The following is a 19417-nucleotide window of genomic DNA, read 5'->3' on the forward strand; positions in this document are numbered from 1 at the left end:
CTCTGGGATTTATCCCACCCATCATATAATGACAGAATACGTAAAACAAAGATCTGGACGGAAATTTCAAATGCTCTCATACCAGACTGGGCCCGGCTGAGCAATTCATCAAAACAAGAACGAAGTAAGTTTTTTTTTTTTTTTTTTAATTCCTTTGCTATGTTTATTAGAAAGCATATTAACCCTTTTTTCAATTTTCCATAGCCAAAGCATTACAACGGCGCTGGAAATCAATACGGGACAGAGTAAGGAGAGATTTAACAGAAATAGAAAAATCTCAGCGGAGTGGAGCAGCAGCTCCACCCAGAAAACAATATTTATTTCATAACAACCTAGCGTTCCTGCGCCGATCAATGCTGCAAAATGCAAGAGAGTAAGTTAATTTTTTTTTTTTTATGTCACATATACCCTAACAAAAATTAAAAAATGTACATTCACATTTTAATTCTCTATAGAACAACATCAAACATTTCAGACCACAGGGATCCTATCGAGGAGGAGGTGGATGCTCCAGATGCAGCTTGTATAGAAAGTGGGAGTGTAACAGAAGCGGAGGTGCTATCCCCCAATCTCTCCATTTCCCAAAGCCCATCACCAGCACAGGTAATTATCTGTCCATTATGTCTCTTCTGTCTGTCAGTCTATGTACCAATCTGAACATGCCCATTTTTGTTCACAGGAATCTACGAGCCAGGTTACACCTGCCAGCAGCATCCGCCAGGAACCTGAATACCAGGTGGAAGTTCGTGGCCGTGGCAATGGCAGTACCCGTGGCAGAGGCCGCAATCAGCGCCAGAGGGGTGGCATGTTCGCCCCTGAAACAGAGGATAGGGTGGTAGCCTTGCTGCAGGAAGTGAGGCAGGAGAGGCGCGTCGTGGACCCATTTTTGGATCCTTTGAATGCGCGCGCCTCATTCTTGCGGAACCTGTACCACGTCCTGGAGGAGATTGGTGGACCCGAGGAGAGGCACTGTATGGATCGCATGTACGTTTTTGCTATGCAATATCGTACATCAAAATTAAGTGGTGGGCGACCACCTAGCGATCCATCCAGTGCTCTTCAGGATCTATCAATGTCCTCCAGGACTGTAGCAATGCTACCACCCCCCTCATATCAGCAGCCTAGATGGCAGCCACCATCTGGCAATTCCTATTACTCCCCACATTTCCCCACGGAATTTACTCCTCCCCCTCCTCCAGGACATGCAACATGCTCCAATTTTGCCATACCCCCTGCCTTCCAAGGACCCTACCATCCCCAGGACTTTGGGAATGAGCGCCTGCCCCAACCTACCCATTCCCACCCTGAATCCACTGTCCCCCGTCCCCAATCACCTCATCTGAGCCCTGCTGACCAATCTGCTCAATATCAGCAGTTATAAACTTGAGCTTTTTTGGTTTTGTTACTCCAGTTTTCTTTTTTGTTTTGTTACTCCAGCTTGTTCAATAAATCTTTAAACAAGAATTTGTATGTTTTTTTTTTGGGGTTAAGGTACACTTCAGCAGTATGTTAGCATACGGGTATCATACGCTTGCCTCAAGCAGAAGAAAAGGACTCTTTTTCTTCTGCCTGGGGCAAGCGTAAGTGCAGCCCAAAAAGGGGTATCATACGCTTGCCTCAAGCAGAAGAAAAGGACTCTTTTTCTTCTGCCTGGGGCAAGCGTAAGTGCAGCCCAACAAGGGATATCATACGCTTGCCTCAAGCAGAAGAAAAGGACTCTTTTTCTTCTGCCTAGGGCAAGCGTAAGTGCAGCCCAACAAGGGATATCATACGCTTGCCTCAAGCAGAAGAAAAGGACTCTTTTTCTTCTGCCTGGGGCAAGCGTAAGTGCAGCCCAACAAGGGATATCATACGCTTGCCTCAAGCAGAAGAAGAGGACTCTTTTTCTTCTGCCTAGGGCAAGCGTAAGTGCAGCCCAAAAAGGGGTATCATACGCTTGCCTCAAGCAGAAGAAAAGGACTCTTTTTCTTCTGCCTGGGGCAAGCGTAAGTGCAGCCCAACAAGGGATATCGTACGCTTGCCTCAAGCAGAAGAAAAGGACTCTTTTTCTTCTGCCTAGGGCAAGCGTAAGTGCAGCCCAACAAGGGATATCATACGCTTGCCTCAAGCAGAAGAAAAGGACTCTTTTTCTTCTGCCTGGGGCAAGCGTAAGTGCAGCCCAACAAGGGATATCGTACGCTTGCCTCAAGCAGAAGAAAAGGACTCTTTTTCTTCTGCCTGGGGCAAGCGTAAGTGCAGCCCAACAAGGGATATCATACGCTTGCCTCAAGCAGAAGAAAAGGACTCTTTTTCTTCTGCCTGGGGCAAGCGTAAGTGCAGCCCAACAAGGGATATCGTACGCTTGCCTCAAGCAGAAGAAAAGGACTCTTTTTCTTCTGCCTGGGGCAAGCGTAAGTGCAGCCCAAAAAGGGGTATCATACGCTTGCCTCAAGCAGAAGAAGAGGACTCTTTTTCTTCTGCCTAGGGCAAGCGTAAGTGCAGCCCAAAAAGGGGTATCATACGTTTGCCTCAAGCAGAAGAAAAGGACTCTTTTTCTTCTGCCTGGGGCAAGCGTAAGTGCAGCCCAACAAGGGATATCGTACGCTTGCCTCAAGCAGAAGAAAAGGACTCTTTTTCTTCTGCCCAACAAGGTACAAGGCACAGCTGAACTGAAGAAATGGGAGACATGAAAAGAACTGCCAAATTTTAAATTGCTTTATTTCTAAAAAAAACAAGAAGGCAGAGCTTAGAAAGATACAACATTTTTTTTAAATAAAATCATTTTGCCACGAAACTTCTCCATCAGGTGATAAGAAGAAATCGGCAAACTGGTTACGAATGCCTATCACCCGTGCCGTTGACCTTAAGTCCAAATATTGCACTCGTTGATTTTGGTTTCGGGGTTCCGGTTCAACGGTGCTCCTCTCCTTCTCCCGCAGGAAGTTGTGGAGAACACAGCATGCCAGGACCACCCTAATGGCATTTTCCACATCAAGCTGCATGCAGGTGAGTAACACTCTCCATTTTGCTGTCAGGACTCCAAAGGCACATTCAACAACGCGGCGTGCACGGCTGAGACGATAATTAAATATTTTTTGGCTGTCGCTGAGACAATTGCCACTGTATGGCCTCATTATATTTTCACTAAGTCCGAAGGCCTCGTCCGCTACCATGACCAATGGTAAGCTTGGTTCCTCGGTACAAGGTAGAGGCCTTCTTTCTGGAATGTTGAACCTTCCTTCGTTTAGCCGACGTCCAAACGCTGACTCACGAAAAATGCGGGCATCACTCTGGCTGCCATATGCTCCAACGTCAACCACAATGAAACGCAGATTCGCATCAGCTAATGCCAGCAGGACCACCGAAAAGTATTTTTTATAGTTAAAATATGACGAACCTGAGTGAGGAGGCTTCTTGACCCTGATATGTTTGCCATCCAGTGCGCCCAGACAATTGGGAAACTGAGTTTTTTCCCAAAATTCATCAACCACTGCTTCCCAGAGGTCTTCAGTTGGCTCCGGCATTACGACTTGATTAAGCTCCTCCCATATTGTCATACAGCTTTCTCGGACTATCTTGCCAATCGTCGAGACACCAAGAAGAAAGTGGTGGTGTAAGGACACGAAACTCGATCCTGTAGCAAGGAACCTAAAAAAGATCAAAATTGGGAGTGTCAAAACAATACAACGCAATACATTTTGTACACATGCAATGCGACATAAGCTATGCAATCGGTTTGCAAGAAATCGCAATGAACAGACATCGCATGCGATTTGCATAGCAGTTCGGTACAAATTGCATGCATGCAATGTCATGCAATGTGTGACATTGCATATGTGTGAACAGGCACTAACCCCCCTTTCAAAGCAAATATCACTTACCGGAGTGTCACGAGCAGTCGTTCCTCTGGTGACACACTGCTTCTCATCCTGGTGTCCATCCTTTCTAACCTTGGCCTGAGCATCCCCAGCAGGTCATCGAAGACAGATACTGACATTCTTGTAAAGTTGAAGAATTTTTCAGGATGCATGCGAAGATGGGTGTACATGCTCTGAAAGTACCCCAACGTAGGACGCTGGGATACAATGGGATGTACCCAGAATCTACGCCGTCTGCTGCTTCTCTCCTCCTCCATCTGTCTCCTCCGCCGCATCCTATGCAGAGCAATCAGAAGGATTGCCTCATCGATTTTTTGAATCACAGGATCCATTTTCCTCAAAACAAATGCTCTCTCCTCAGTTTCTCCTCACAAAATGGCATAGTCATGTGATATTTATCATATTTTATGGAATTCTGGGTAATATGTGAGTGAATTTATGTAAAAAGTTGTGTTTACTTTAAAAAACGCTTGTTAGCGCTGACGCGCCTAAACGCGCCTAAACGCGCCTAAACGCCAATGCAAAACGCGGCTTGACGCGCGTTTTTGACGCCGCTTTTTCCCGGCGTCAAGTAAACAGCTTTTGAGCACGTTTTTATAACGCCCTGTGTGCATGGAGCCTAAAACCGACACTGGCTAGATGAATAGATAAAAAGACTTTCCATTTACTTGTTGGTGTTCACTTCACCCCCTCCCCTGGTAAGACTTTCTTTCTGCTGTTTCCTGCAATATAAAATAAATGAAAAATGCAGCAGAAGGAATGAGACCCTTTTATAAAGGCCGTGGCATGTCAGTGGAGCTGGGACCATACCACCCACATCTATTAGGCACTGAGTGACTCAGCTCATTGACATCCAACACGTAAAAGCATGTTGAGGGACTGTCTCTTCAGAGAAATGGTTACCAGTGGTCTGTACTCTGTATCAGTCTAAATCTCCACTCTTGAATTGTTATAATGCAGCTCCCTTACTTCTTATTAATTATTTAAATGAATATTTATTTGTATTCTATCCCTGTCAGAGCAGAAATGTCAGTGCGAGCGTCTGGCTGTAAGAACCTCACAAAGTTGCATCCTCTCTCTCTTGCCTGAGTGCTGTGCTCATAAAAGACTCTCACTAAATGTTTGTGAAGTCAGGAATGCAAGAAAGAAAAACAGCAGCTTTGTTATTTGGCAGTGTTTCAGTTAGCCCTGAGGTCAGGAAGAGAGCAGACTTCATGGTCCCGACAAGGAGAGAATACAAGTAAACAATAGCACACACCTCCAAAAGGCTCGTACACACTTGACGGAAATCGGACGAAATATCCTCAGATTTTTCTCTCTCTTGCTCAGCGGTCATTACCGTTTTTAGTTGACAGTGCATAAATGTTCACGAAATTTCTCATCCGATTTTTTTTTTTTTTGGGACATTTGTTCCCAGACTTCCGGGTTGTCAGCAACTTCAGATCAGGCGCGGTCTTTCGTATCCGATTTTTCACGGACGTACTGCATACACATTAAACGAAAATTGGTTGTCTGGGGACGGACGATTTGGTGTTTTTTTTTCATTGAAAATGTCGGCATCGGCTGCTGAAAGTTGTGTACACACTAGCCGAAAATCGTACGATTTTACCTCGGACGGGAATTTTCGGCAGATTTTCTACTAGTGTGTACCCCACTTAAGAGGGGAAAACTGCACTATTGTTGAATATTATTACCAGCTAAAAGGAAACATGTGCTTTGCCCAAGCTGAGAAAAGCTACGGGTCACTTAACATCCCCTTCCCCGTTCATCATCCCTTTCTTTCTCCATTTAGCAGCTACGAGTGAAAAGAGCCCAGTGCTTACTCAGAGCAGAGGACTCTCTCCCCTCCCTATGTGAGAGCTTTGAGCCAATCACCAAGCATCGGTGCTGTCATGTGGGAGGAAGCAGAGTGAGCTACATCCATCCAACACCCAGGGGTTTATCTTCCAACACCCAGGGGTTTATCTTCCAACACCCAGGGGTTTATCTTCCAACACCCAGGGGTATACCTTTCAACACCCAGGGGTATATCTTCCAACACCAAGAAGAATACCTTTCAACACCCAGGGGTATCCCTTTCAACATCCAGGGGTATCCCTTTCAACATCCAGGGGTATACCTTTCAACACCCAGGGGTATATCTTCCAACACCAAGGGGAATATCTTCCAACACCCAGGGGTATATCTTCCAACACCAAGGGGAATATCTTCCAACACCCAGGGGTATACCTTTCAACATCCAGGGGTATACCTTTCAACATCCAGGGGTATACCTTTCAACATCCAGGGGTATACCTTTCAACACCCAGGGGTATACCTTTCAACACCCAGGGGTATACCTTCCAACACCCAGGGGTATACCTTCCAACTCCAGGGGTATGTCTTCCAACACCCAGGGGTATACCTTCCAACACCGAGGGGTATACCTTCCAACACCGAGGGGTATACCTTCCAACACCCAGGGGTATACCTTCCAACACCGAGGGGTATACCTTCCAACACCGAGGGGTATACCTTCCAACACCGAGGGGTATACCTTCCAACACCGAGGGGTATACCTTGCAACACCCAGGGGTATACCTTCCAACACCCAGGGGTATACCTTCCAACACCGAGGGGTATACCTTCCAACACCGAGGGGTATATCTTCCAACACCGAGGGGTATACCTTCCAACACCGAGGGGTATACCTTCCAACACCGAGGGGTATACCTTGCAACACCCAGGGGTATACATTGCAACACCCAGGGATAAACCTTGCAACACCCAGGGGTATATCTTCCAACACCCAGGGGTATATCTTCCAACTCCCAGGGGTATATCTTCCAACACCTAGTGGTTTCTCTTCCAACATATGCAAAATAAAACCAAAGAGAATTCCTACCTTAACTCATCAACCAGTCCGCTACCAGCCAAATTAACCTGTCTAGCAGTTTGTGTTAAAAACAGGGGTTTAGTTAGCACACATTTACAATTACATGCATAGACTGCGGAGGCGCTCCAAGGCACCCCAATATTTCTGCATTCCTAACTCTTGTAAATTTATGAGACCCTCCACAGTGGAAGCACATGCCTTCTAACGGATAGATAGAGCTGGGAAATTTCTTTGGGTTTGTTTTGCATGCATTGCCCTTCCATGTGCTCCTTAGCTGTGAAGGCCAGTTATAGGTGGGGGCAGGAGCCATTTGTTTGTTACTGATGTAATACTGGTGAGGGGACACGCTGGATACCTTTGCTGCCATTGTGCAATGTGTTGGGTGTCCAGTGTGCCCCTGTGCCTTTAAGGAGGGATGGGCTACCTCTAGGCTGACCTGCCTTCTATCTATCCATTTGAATGCATGTGCTTCCACTGTGGAGGGTCTCATAAATTTACAAGAGCTAGGACTGCAGAAATATCGGGGTGCCTTGGAGCAGCTCTGCAGCTTACACATGTATTTGCATCTGTGTGCTAACTAAACCCCTGTTTTTAACCAGTGTTAATTTTAACGTTAAATTTCGATTTCGTTTTAGTTATAGTCTTTTGACTAAAATGCCATTTTAGTTTTAGTCGTATTTTTGTCATCTGAAATGTTTTAGTTTTAGTCATATTTTAGTCTACTAAAATCACTGATACATTTTAGACTACTAAAATCTAATGAGTTTAGTTACATTTTATTGCATTATTTCTTTGGAAATGCCAAACATTATGTACTCTTGGAGAAAAATATCGAATAATATGTTTATTATTTCTGGTATTATGATTTGAACATGAACTACAGACACAGATTTATAGTCGACGATATTTTAGTAGACTAAATTCACACTGTTTTCAATGCAAACTGTTAGGTTAATTTGGTTGGTAGCAGACTGGTGGGTGGGTTGAGCTGGGAATTATCTTTGGTTTTGTTTTTGCATGCATTGCCCTTCCTTGTGCTCCTTGCTGCGAAGGCCAGTTATAGGTGGGGGCAGGGGCCCATGCTTTTGTATATCTTCCAACACCCAGGGGTTTATTTTCCAACACCCAGAGGCAAAACCTTTTGCTCCCAATGAGGTGAATGAAGGAAAGGTAAGTATGGGCAGTTAGGAAGAGGGCAAGGTAACTGACCTTGTCGCTTTCCTCTACATGGGCAAGACAAAGGTTCACTTTAAGTGTGGAGATTCAGTTTGTTTCAAATGTCCATTCCTAACTGTTTCCATGGCGGTGTATGATTTCTTATAAGATGGGCTTTCACATTGCAATCATGATTTTACAATCTTTAGATCTACCAAGAACTATGCAGAGTTAAAGTGGTAGTATACCGCTTTTATTCACTTTTAACTACAGGTAAGCCTATAATAAGGCTTACCTGTAGGTACAATTAATATTTATTAATATTTATTTAATATTAACATTTGCAGTGCATGCAGCCGCTCACGCGAGCGCCGCATGCGCTCTGAAGGTCCGGCGGACCTTCAGCTTCCCTTGCCGGGAGCTTGCCGGAAAATGACTCCCACATCGCCGGAGCCGCCGAACCCGGAAGAGACGCTGAGGGATCATGTCAGCGCCCGCATACTAGCTCATTATGCCTTTGTCTTGCAGGTTTTTTTTTTTTATTTTAGGTTTACAACCGCTTTAAGGCCTGCCTTATTGGACACAGATAGGTTGCAATATCACATAGTTTTGGTAGATCTAAATAGGATTGTACAGAGATTGTTCAGTCAGATTGTAATGTGTGGTTGCAGCAGTTCTTGAAGACCTGTGAACCAGCTGGTACATACCCTTGACTTAAACAGGTATTCTTAAAGTAGATTCATTGAGGTAGGGGTTGGTGGACATCCTTGAAACCAGGGATGAGCTTGGGTGTCCACTAGTAAGCAGATATAGGAGGAGTCCCTTATAGTGCAGTTGCACATCTCTCCCAGTAAGGAGTGAGTATCTCCAATGGTTTAGAGAGGCTGGATTCATCCTTCATTTTATGGATAGTGTAGGACCCCCTGACAATGGGGTACTTTGACGTAGTGGTGGGCTTGAGAACAATATGGCAATATGGTGGGACCAAATCCCCATTTTTATTTATTGATTGCCTTTATATTTGATAGTCATTTCTTTTGCATGTGTGCGCTCTTCTCTGTATATTAGCATGGGTTTAGCTTGCGTTCGGTCCAAACCCATGTTCAGACGAACCTGGAAGGAAGTTGTCAGGCCAATCCATTTCCACTGAGGCATTCCCCAACCTGCAGCTGCATGAACATAAATGGACAGCAATGCTTGGAACATCATTGACCTAATTTGCTGGCTTCTCAGCAGATCGGATGGAGTGATAAGGCTATGTGGTCATTGATGTCACCAGCACTCCCAGCCCTTTGTTTACATGCAACTGCAGGGTGGGGAATGCCTCAGCTACAGTTGTTTGGCCAGGCATTTTTTCCTTTTGGGTTCGGCCAAACATAAGTTAGGACTGAACCCAAGCCGAGCCCAAGCTCCCCGCTGCTTAAAACCTATTGTTCCCCCAGAATAAAAGCGTTGCTGAGTAAGTCTGTACACAAACATGCATGACCCTAGGACATTGTTCCTTGTAATTACATTGCCCTCCGTATTTCTTACAGGCAGTCGGAGTAAAGCATCATGGGAGCTGTGGTTGTAGACGACAATCCAAGTAATGTGAAGGCCCCAGATGGCGGTTGGGGCTGGGCCGTGCTCTTCGGATGTTTTGTCATCACCGGTTTCTCCTATGCCTTCCCCAAGGCAGTCAGCGTGTTTTTCAAGGAACTTATCAGAGAATTTGGGATCGGATACAGTGACACAGCGTGGATTTCTTCCATCTTGCTTGCTATGTTATATGGAACAGGTGAGTGCTTGTCAGACACATCTTGCCTTCTATATATCCTTCTGGCTTATACTGAATGTGATGGTAAAAAATGAACCAAACCCAGACAACCACTTCTTGTTATTGTTAAGGAAGACCTCTGGTTAAAAAGAAAAGTATGGCAGTGGCGGGGTGAAAATTGCAAGAAATCATTAACTACGTGCATCAAATTGACTTTTTCTTGCAATGGTTGAACAGCTACCAAAAATTGTAAATCCTAAAGCTGGCCATTCCTTAGTAGATTTTGAACTAATGTTTATGGGAAAATTCTCATTACATTTAAAGCGTAACTCCACTTTGGTTCAGAAAAAAACATTCCCCTCTGGGTGATCTCTGTACATTGCAAGGATTTTAACCACTTGCCGACCGCCGCACGACTATCTACGTCGGCGGTCAGCCCCTCACAGGCAAACTAACGTAGGGCTACGTTGCTTGCTTGTGAGGGTCTAGGGAGCGAGCGCGCGCCCCCGGAGGCGCGCTCCCGCTCCCGCGTGGTCACGGACCCCCCCGCGCGTGTGACCAGCGGACCCGATGTCCGCCGGCCACTCGGCGATCGGCGGGGGAGAGGGAGAATGTCAGGCAGCTTGTGTAAACAAGCTGCCTGTCATTCTCCTCGCTGCAAAGACACTGATCACATGGATCTACTATGTAGATCCGTTGATCAGTGTCCTTACAGCTGAAGCCACAGCCAATCACAGTAGAAAGCACGCCCCTAGGGACACACACAGCCCCTCCCTCCCAAATAAAGTTAACCCCTTCACTACCAGTGTATTTTTACAGTAACAGTGCATATATATAGCACTGATTACTGTAGAAATGTCACTGGTAACCCCAAAAGTGTCAAAAATGTCAGTCAAGGGTCCGATCTGTCCGCCGCAATGTCGCAGTACCGCAAAAAAAATCGCAGATCGCCGCCATTACGCGTTAAAAAAAAAACAACAAAAATGACAAAAATCTTTCCCTTTGTTAGTAAACGCGATAATTTTTGCGCAAACCAATCAAAATACGCTTTTTGCGATTTTTTTTACCAAACATAGGTAGCATAAAACAAATTGGCCGAAAATGTTAAAAAATTTTGATTTTTACATTTTTTTGGGGGGGAATTTCATATAAAAAAATGTGAAAAATATTGCTATTTTTGCAAAATTGACGCTCTTTTTTTGTTTATAGCGCGTGATCAAAAAATCGCACAGGTGATCAAATACCACCAAAAGAAAGCTCTGTTTGTGGGAAAAAAAGGACGCCAAATTCGTTTAGGTACAGCGTCGCACGACCGCGCAATTGTCCGTTAAAGTCACGCAGTGCCGAATCGCAAAATACCCCCTGGTCGGAATGGGGGTAAAATCTTCCGGGGCTTAAGTGGTTAACAAACTTTGTGGCAGATTTCTACCTTTTGTTGTTCTGAAGAAATCATTGTTTGTTCCTCTGTTCTCCTGTGCTGAGTGGGTCTGATGGGAGTGGTTTCATAATTATCAACCAGCTGTGGCAGCTGCACAGCACTAATGAGTAAAGCTGCTGGGCCTGCATCCCTTTAGACGCGTTCCTATAGGGCAGTGATGGTGAACCTTGGCACCACAGATGTTTTGGAACTACATTTCCCATGATGCTCATGCACTCTGCAATTTAGTTGAACATCATGGGAAATGTAGAAAAAACATCTGGGGTGTCAAGGTTCGCCATCACTGCTATAGGGAGTATCTCACCAAAAATGACATTTTTGTTGCAGGGGATGCCTGAAATCTGACTTGTATCTTAGTGCAGACTTCTGGGAAAATTGGTGAGCCAATCACACAAGCAGGAAATGATGTTTCTGGGGTGTGGTCAGTATACATTCTGTGTACAGAACAGCTCCAGGTAGCCATAATGCATTGCATTTTCAGAAAATTACAACAGCTGCAGATAGAAAAGTAAAGATAATTTTTATTAACATTCAATTACAATATGATTTGTGTCGCAATTGTATACGCTATATTATTTTTTCTTTGTTTTTTTCTTTGTTTTTTTCATTTTCTTCCCCACAAAGTGGAGTTACCCTTTAATGACTTGCGGATTGTCGTTCCAAAGTACTAAAGTCTTGTTTGCTTTAACATTAGATTTTCAAGCGAATGGGATTTCACAAATGAAATCCACATTTACTGTTAGAAATGTATTCTTTAGAGAAAAACTTTCCATCTTGCGCCTTCAAATTTTTTAGTCACTGTGGTCGAAAACTAACACTGATTTGACCCCATTAATAATTAGAAAATTGAATAAATGTTCTTACAATTAAAAATTTTGAACGAAATTCTACTGGTCAGTAGAATTCTGCTGGCTAGCCTAATTGAATGACAATACTGCTTACGCTTTATATACTGTATATGTTAACCATTTCCAGTCTGGGCCAATTCTGCCATTCCTCTCCTACATGTAAAAATCATAAATGTTTTTGCTAGAAAACTACTTTTGACCCCCAAACATTATATATATATTTTCTAAGCAAATACCCTAGAGCATTGCTCCCCAATCTTTTTATAGCCGCGGACCAGTCAACGTTTGATAATTTTTCTGCGACCCGCTGAAGGGGGCATCAATGCATAGTGACCAGCGTGCCCCCAATCAATGCAGAGTGCCACAGCGTGCCCCCTCAATGCAGAGTGCCACAGCGTGCCCCCATCAATGCACAGTGACCACAGCGTGCCCCCAATCAATGCACAGTGACCACAGCATGCCCCCAATCAATGCACAGTGACCACAGCGTGCCCCCAATCAATGCACAGCCACCACAGCGTGCCCCAATCAATGCACAGTGACCACAGCGTTCCCCCAATCAATGCACAGTGACCACAGCGTGCCCCCAATCAATGCACAGTGACCACAGCGTGCCCCCAATCAATGCACAGCCACCACAGCGTGCCCCAATCAATGCACAGTGACCACAGCGTTCCCCCAATCAATGCACAGTGACCACAGCGTGCCCCCAATCAATGCACAGCGACCACAGCGTGCCCCCAATCAATGCACAGTGACCACAGCATGCCCCCAATCAATGCACAGTGACCACAGCGTGCCCCCAATCAATGCACAGTGACCACAGCGTGCCCCCAATCAATGCACAGTGACCACAGCGTGCCCCCAATCAATGCACAGCGACCACAGCGTGCCCCCAATCAATGCACAGCGACCACAGCGTGCCCCCAATCAATGCACAGTGCCACAGCATGCCCCCTTTCAATGCAGAGATGCCAGCGTTTCCCCCCGCGAGACCAGTGCACTTACCTCACGGCAGCTTCTCTTCAGCCCCCGCGTCTCCTCGAGTCCTCAGTCCTCCCGCCTCCTCCTCGGCCAATGGCATGGGGTTTGCCTTTCGGCTAATCAGGAAGCGGGAGGACCCGCTCCCTGACTGGCCAGGAGGAGGATCCGTGTGACAATAGCGAATTTTCATTCGCTATTGTCACACAATGGGTGGGCAGTGCGCCCCGGTCGCTACAGCAAAATAAGTTAAAGTTCCTCAGGCGGCCCGGTACCATTTGATCCACGGACCGGTACCGGTCCGCGGCCCGGGGGTTGGGGAACACTGCCCTAGAGAATACAATTATTTTTATGTAACATGGTGTTTGCGCAGCGGTTTTTCAAATGCACTTTAGTTAGTTTTAATGCGGAAAACCAAAATATAAGTTGACTGGTATAATATAAAAAAAATATGTTACACCAAGTTAATAGATACCAAGCATGTTTTAAAATTGCATATGCCCATTGAATGGTGCCAAACTACGGTACCTAAAAATCTGCATAGGCAATGCTTTAAGCCTGGATTCACACTAGATGTGGTGGAAATTCACAGCATATTCGCTGCGGATTCGACACGCATCTAAATCGTAACTTGATAAGGTTAATGACACCATGAAATCAATTTGCAAAACCCCCATGCGATCTGATTCTGGTGCGGACAAAAAAAGGTCCTGCACCAGTTTGGTGCGAATGCAGTGTGATTTTAGACATACAAATCCATGGCTCAAATCGCACCCCAGACACCACATATAGTTCTCACAGGAATGTGCTGCAATTCCTGTGCGAATTACATGCGGTGTCTCGCACCGCAGCAGTGTGAAAAGCTTTTACAGGTTACCAGTTTAGAGCTACAGAGAAGGTCTGGTGCTATAATTGTTGCTCTCGCTCTGAAGTTCGTGGCGATACCTAACGTTGGTGTGATCGCCGTTTACATATGCACGCAGGACCGACAAATGCATTTGTTTTTGCGCGTGAGCATGGGGGGGAACAGGGGCTCTTTAAAAACTTTTTAAAAAAATGTATTTATGTTATTTAATTTAAAAATTTTTTTAACACTGTATCTTTAACTTTTTTATCAATTTTATTGCTATCACAAGGGATGACCCTTGTGATAGCAAAAAGCATAACAAGTCCATAACCAGCAGAGCCCGCCGCCTCAAAATTGGAAATCACCTGCTCCTGCCAAAGAGAGCGACCATTGTAAGAAACCAAAAATGACTCCCACACTCGCCGATCTTGCCCCAGCTGAATATAAGGATGTGGCACCCTAATGCCAACTGTAGCAGCTGCCAGTCTTCTACAAAAAAACGTGGCCCATGGGCATACTGTAACAAGCAAAATTCAACTTGCCCAAGAGAGATTGCAAAGCAGGAGGCTGAATTTTTTTTTTGCATTGCCTGCTGGCAGAAACCGTCCCCTTCAGATCCTCAAGTTTGTCCAAAGGCAAACGGCATTCCATCGCCACAGACAGTGTATATGACAATACTAGAAACTCAGTGGCAGGGCCCTCCATCTTGTCAAGGGCCAATGGCACACCAAAAAACTTGAAAACATGTTGGACAGTTGCCAAAAGTGAGGCACAGATAGTACTTCCAGCAGACCATATGCACAAGAAATCATCTAAATAAGGGATTCCCAAACTACGGCCCTGCAGCTTTTGCAGAACTACACATCCCATAAGGCATTGTAAAACTCTGACATTCACATACATGGCTATGCATGATGGGAATTGTAGTTCCTGAACAACTGCAGGGCTGAACTTTGGGAATCCCTGATCTAAATAATGGATGACTGAATTAAGCTGGAAACATCCCAAACTACCCATTCCATAAAGGAACTAAACATTTCAAACAACGAACAAGAAATGGCACAGCCTATTAGTAAACATCGATCAACAAAAGTTCTGCCCTTGCCATTTGCACCCCAGCAGAAGGCAACAACTAGGATAATGCCTCGTACTGCGTAACCGACTGCGACTTTTCGGCCAAACAAAATCTGGTGTGCATGCTATAAAATTTTTGTTGGCCGTAAACAGAACGGCCGATTGTTCGTCAGTCAGTACAGATTTCAGCAGACAAAAATCTGATGAGCAAGACTGGGCATGCTCAGAGAAGAAAAAACACACGAAAAGTAAACCAGAACATGACATCACTTCTGAAGTTGGTTGTTGTTGGCCGAAAAAATTAGTGTGCAGTCTAGAGTACATTTCAACCAACACAACAACACTGGACAAAAGCCGGCCGATCGGTCGGCCAACAATCGGTGCGTGTGTACGAGGCATTAGTCTTGGCCAACAACAAACCTTTACCATACCTACAAACCCACGACACTGCCATATCAAAAGAAGTATTGGACACCGTGCAAAGCTCCAGATCAATGGCATCATTCACTGAACCCCCTTTGGGATGCGGCAAGTGACGAATGAGGCGTAACTTATTGTGCTCTTTTTTGGGGATAATACCCAAAGAGGAAACACTGGCGGTAAATTAAAAGGAACAGCCATGCGAACAAAAGCAACTTTGTTTTCCTGAAAACGACCGCTGGATGTAAATGAGATGACTGCAAGTTATCTGCCATAGGAGGAACAACCAGCAACTGGCAGGGTATCAGAAAAACCTTCGGAAAACCCAGCTGCAACACACAAGCTGCCTCCCTGTTAGGATAACGCCATAGGAAAGGCATCATCTTTTCTACCCTCACCGGCGACTTCCCTCTTTCCAGCATCGCCTCCTTTTTATTTTCCTTGCTTGGAGCATAAGGACATGAGACCCTCCACACCCTGAACAGTCATGACGGAAACAGCAGGTGGTGCCAAACTTGCATTGAATTGCCAACAGAGGCTGCTGCACCCCTGGCCCCACCCTGAAAGGAAGGAACTGTACTTTATGGAGACTACATCAGTTTCTTCCAGAGACTGATGCTCTTGTGGTCCCACAATAAGGAAGGCCGGACTGCTTTGCACTGACAAAATTGCTCGTCATAGCGAAACCAAGCAATCCCACCATAGACTCGCTGGGCTTCGCCGATAGGGTCCAGATAATGGAAAAAAAGGGGGGAGCAATTCCCAGGGGTCTTTTCCCCAATGACACTAGCTAAAACTGCATACGTCTACAACCAGTTTGGGAATGTACAGAGAATCAACCGATAGTGCTGTTTTTTTTTTCTTCTTCCTCCATCTTACTTTCATCTGGTTTAACTTTAAGTTTAAAATTACATTTCTCCAATGGCAACAAAGAAAAATTTCCACATACTCACCCTTCCATATGCTCCTTCACTTCTGTTTTTTATATGCGCACCCAAAGGCCCTTTTCAAAACCCGCATACCCTTCGCATTTTTGCAGTATTTGCCAGTCATATCCCATTAACCCCAGCGACTCCTTTGTCAGCTGCTTTGTCGTCCAAAGCCTTACCGGTCGTAGTTACCACATACGCCACCAGCCGTTGACCAGAGGAATCCGATGGTCTCGCACCCGCGCCAAGAGGGCGAGCTGAGGCCTCGGATAGAACCATGACTGCCTGACCACTGACACTGCGTACTGTGGACCACACAGCTACCGGAGAGGACCTCCCTAAGACCTGCTAACAGGGTCTATACAACACCATCCGTGCAAGGGGCCCCCACCAAAGAAAGGACTGAGGACCCAGCACTGCCCCCCAAAACTCCAGCCACCCCCTATTGCTCCAATCACTGCTGAGCTGTCAACTAAGCCCCGGAGCTCCCTTGAACAGAGAGAGAATGAGAACAAGAGGACATGAAACAGAAGGCTCATCTGGCTGCCTCTGTCCCTCAGGACATCCAGCCGCAGATTCGAATCCCTGTGCAGCATGCCGGAGTTCACCATCTTCAGAGCCGCTGAGCACCACTTCAGACCAGGTCTTTTCACCAAGCTGCACCGCCGCTCTCCCCTCAGCAGGCTCTATGGTGCAGTTGCCGGCTCCAGAGCCCGGTGGGCACCCATTGATGACGTCAGCAGCTGCCGCCACACCAGAACTCTGGGCGCTCCCTCTCCTACTCCCAAGCCGGGCCCTTTGAAGGATAGTGGAATCCTCACAAGCCCATGCTTGGCTCCTTCCATCAACGGCGCCTGCTGTGTGATGCCAGCACACAGAGGAAAGCTGCCGCCCACGTCTTCTGTCACTGGGGGCCCCTGCCACTTCCTGAACCTGGCCAGTACCCGCCGCTCAGCCACTCCTGTGCTGGGCCGCACTAAACACAGGGGCGGGGGCCTGTATAGCCAGCTGCACCATACACGCTGCGAGGTGAGAGGGCAGGGGAGTGGGTGGCAGATGAAAAAACTCCCACCCTGGGTTTGCCATAGACAGAGATTCCTCCCAGCTCGCACACCAGGGGAAGCAGGTGTGCCCTTGGTTGGTGGGGTTGGGAGGGTCCCTTGAGGGGCTCCCAGAACAGCACAGAAACCGAGATGTCACCACAGGACTGAAGCGCTCAGAAGGCCTAGACCTCCTAGCATGTGGGTGACCAGAAGAGGGCCCAGGAGAGACCTGCCTGGGCTCCTGCAATAAGTGTGATAGTTTGTCTTGTAGCCACCCAGGGCCGCTGGCTCTAAGCTGGGACAGCATGTTGTCCAAGTCACCCATCTTTTGTTCACCCTACAGGTGAAGACCAGGAACACAGAATAAAACTATCTGATTGTGTGATGAGCTCTGATTGAGCTCTGACACGATCCCTCCTCCTCTCTACCCACTACAGGACACACACTCTGCCTTGAACTCTTCAATCTGGTAAACAGAATGCATCCTTCTAAATCACCCCACTAATACCCTGTCTCTTCTGCAGGCCCCGGTCATGCTGGCCCCCTCCGCCAAGTTTCACTCCAGGCCATATACTCACTTGTAGTCTCCATCAGAAGCCCGTGTGATAGTTACTAAGCATGAGCGCTATTTAGAGATAGGAACAGAACGTTATTAACTCATAACAGAAAATGCCTCAGCACGGACCTTTATAGCAGGATCATGATCTCAAGATATGGAAAATTACAATAAAGTTATACTAAACCTGTTTTCTAAATAAATCATTTAAAACTTTCCAGTAAAAGTTTACCGTGGTGAGCCTGCAGGTGCAGCATCGCTACCGCTATCCGCTTGCTGTATCAGTGCACTACAGTGGGGAAAATAATTATTTGATCTCCCTCCCCCCTGCAGATTTACTAAGTTTACCCACTTACAAAGAAATGAAGGGTCTATATTTTTTATCATAGGTGTATTTAAATGATATAGAAAGAATATCAACCAAATATCCAGAAAAAAACACATGATGCAAATGTTATAAACTGAATTGCAGTTCAGAGAGTAAAATACATTTTTGATCTCCAAGCAAAACATGATTGAGTGCTTGGTGGAGAAACCCTTGTTGGCAAGCATAGAGGTGAGACGTTTCTTGTAGTTGGTTACCAGGTTTGCACACATCTCAGGAGGGACTTTGGTCCACTTTTCTTTACAGATCTTCTGTAAATCCTTAAGGTTTCTTGGCTGTCTCTTGGCAACTCGAAGTTTCAGTTCACTCCATTAATTTTCGATAGGATTAAGGTCTGGAGACTTGCTAGGACACTCCACGACCTTAATGTGCTTCTTCTTGAGCCACTTTGTTGCCTTGGTGGTATGTTTTGGGTCATTGTCAAGCTGGAAGACCCATCCATGACCCATCTTCAGTGTTCTGACTGAGGGAAGAAGGTTCTCATCCAAGATTTTACAATACATGGCCCACTCCAAAAAAAATGCACAGTGACCGGACCATCAAAAGCAACTCTTGGTCTCTGCTAAAGATCGGCAGTTGTCGTTACTGGTGTTATGTTGATATGGGATGCTCGCAAACTGCACGTGCGCGTGAGACATGCAATCTTCGGGTATGCGTTCCACTTTCTTGCTGCGTACCACTCACTTTGCGACAGGTGTTCTGTCGATATAAAATGCTTGCTCTCAAATAGCGCATGCGCAGCAGCTTTTCTTTAAATGCCGCTCGTAGCTGTGCATGCGCTATTGAGAGCATTCAATATCGACAGAACACAATCGCAAAGCAAGCGTATGGGAAGCACACCGGAAAATTGTATGTCTCACATGGATGCGCACTTTGCGAGCGTCCCATACCTACAGAGCATCATTTATTGACATAACATCATGTGTCCATTGTGACAGTCAATCACAGTGATCATGTGATCGGCCGATTCCTAAAGACCCTGTTAAAGGAACGCCAGGGCTGGGAGTTAAAGTGTTAAGTAACTAGCGGGCAGGCTTTTCCGCCATGATAGTAGCGGGTCCTGTGGCTGAGCCCTGTGTGCCATCTCCATATCATATAATGGATAAGGACAGCATAATCCGGTCTGGAGTAACTCGCAGCAGCTGGCTGGATACTGATTGATCATACAGGAGGTCACAAAAGCTAAAAGACAGCTGGACCAGCCGTCTGCCTTGCTAGACATTTCATTTATAGAGAACGTTCTCTTATTTTGC

The 19417-nt window shown here is 46.0% G+C and overlaps 1 protein-coding gene across 1 annotated transcript in view; it reads left to right on the top strand.

Moving 5' to 3' along the window:
• SLC16A3 (solute carrier family 16 member 3) overlaps positions 1 to 19417 on the top strand; it is a 91851-nt gene that overhangs the window by 44970 nt on the left and 27464 nt on the right. Inside the window, exon 2 of the mRNA XM_082272477.1 lies at positions 9423 to 9664. Within this exon, the coding sequence (XP_082128603.1) occupies positions 9442 to 9664 (223 nt within the window). The 5' untranslated portion in view covers positions 9423 to 9441. The remainder of the gene's footprint in view (positions 1 to 9422; positions 9665 to 19417) is intronic.

The sequence above is a fragment of the Pelophylax lessonae genome (assembly GCF_965119305.1).
Source record: "Pelophylax lessonae genome assembly, chromosome: 11".
In the NCBI taxonomy this organism is placed as follows: Eukaryota; Metazoa; Chordata; class Amphibia; order Anura; family Ranidae; genus Pelophylax; species Pelophylax lessonae.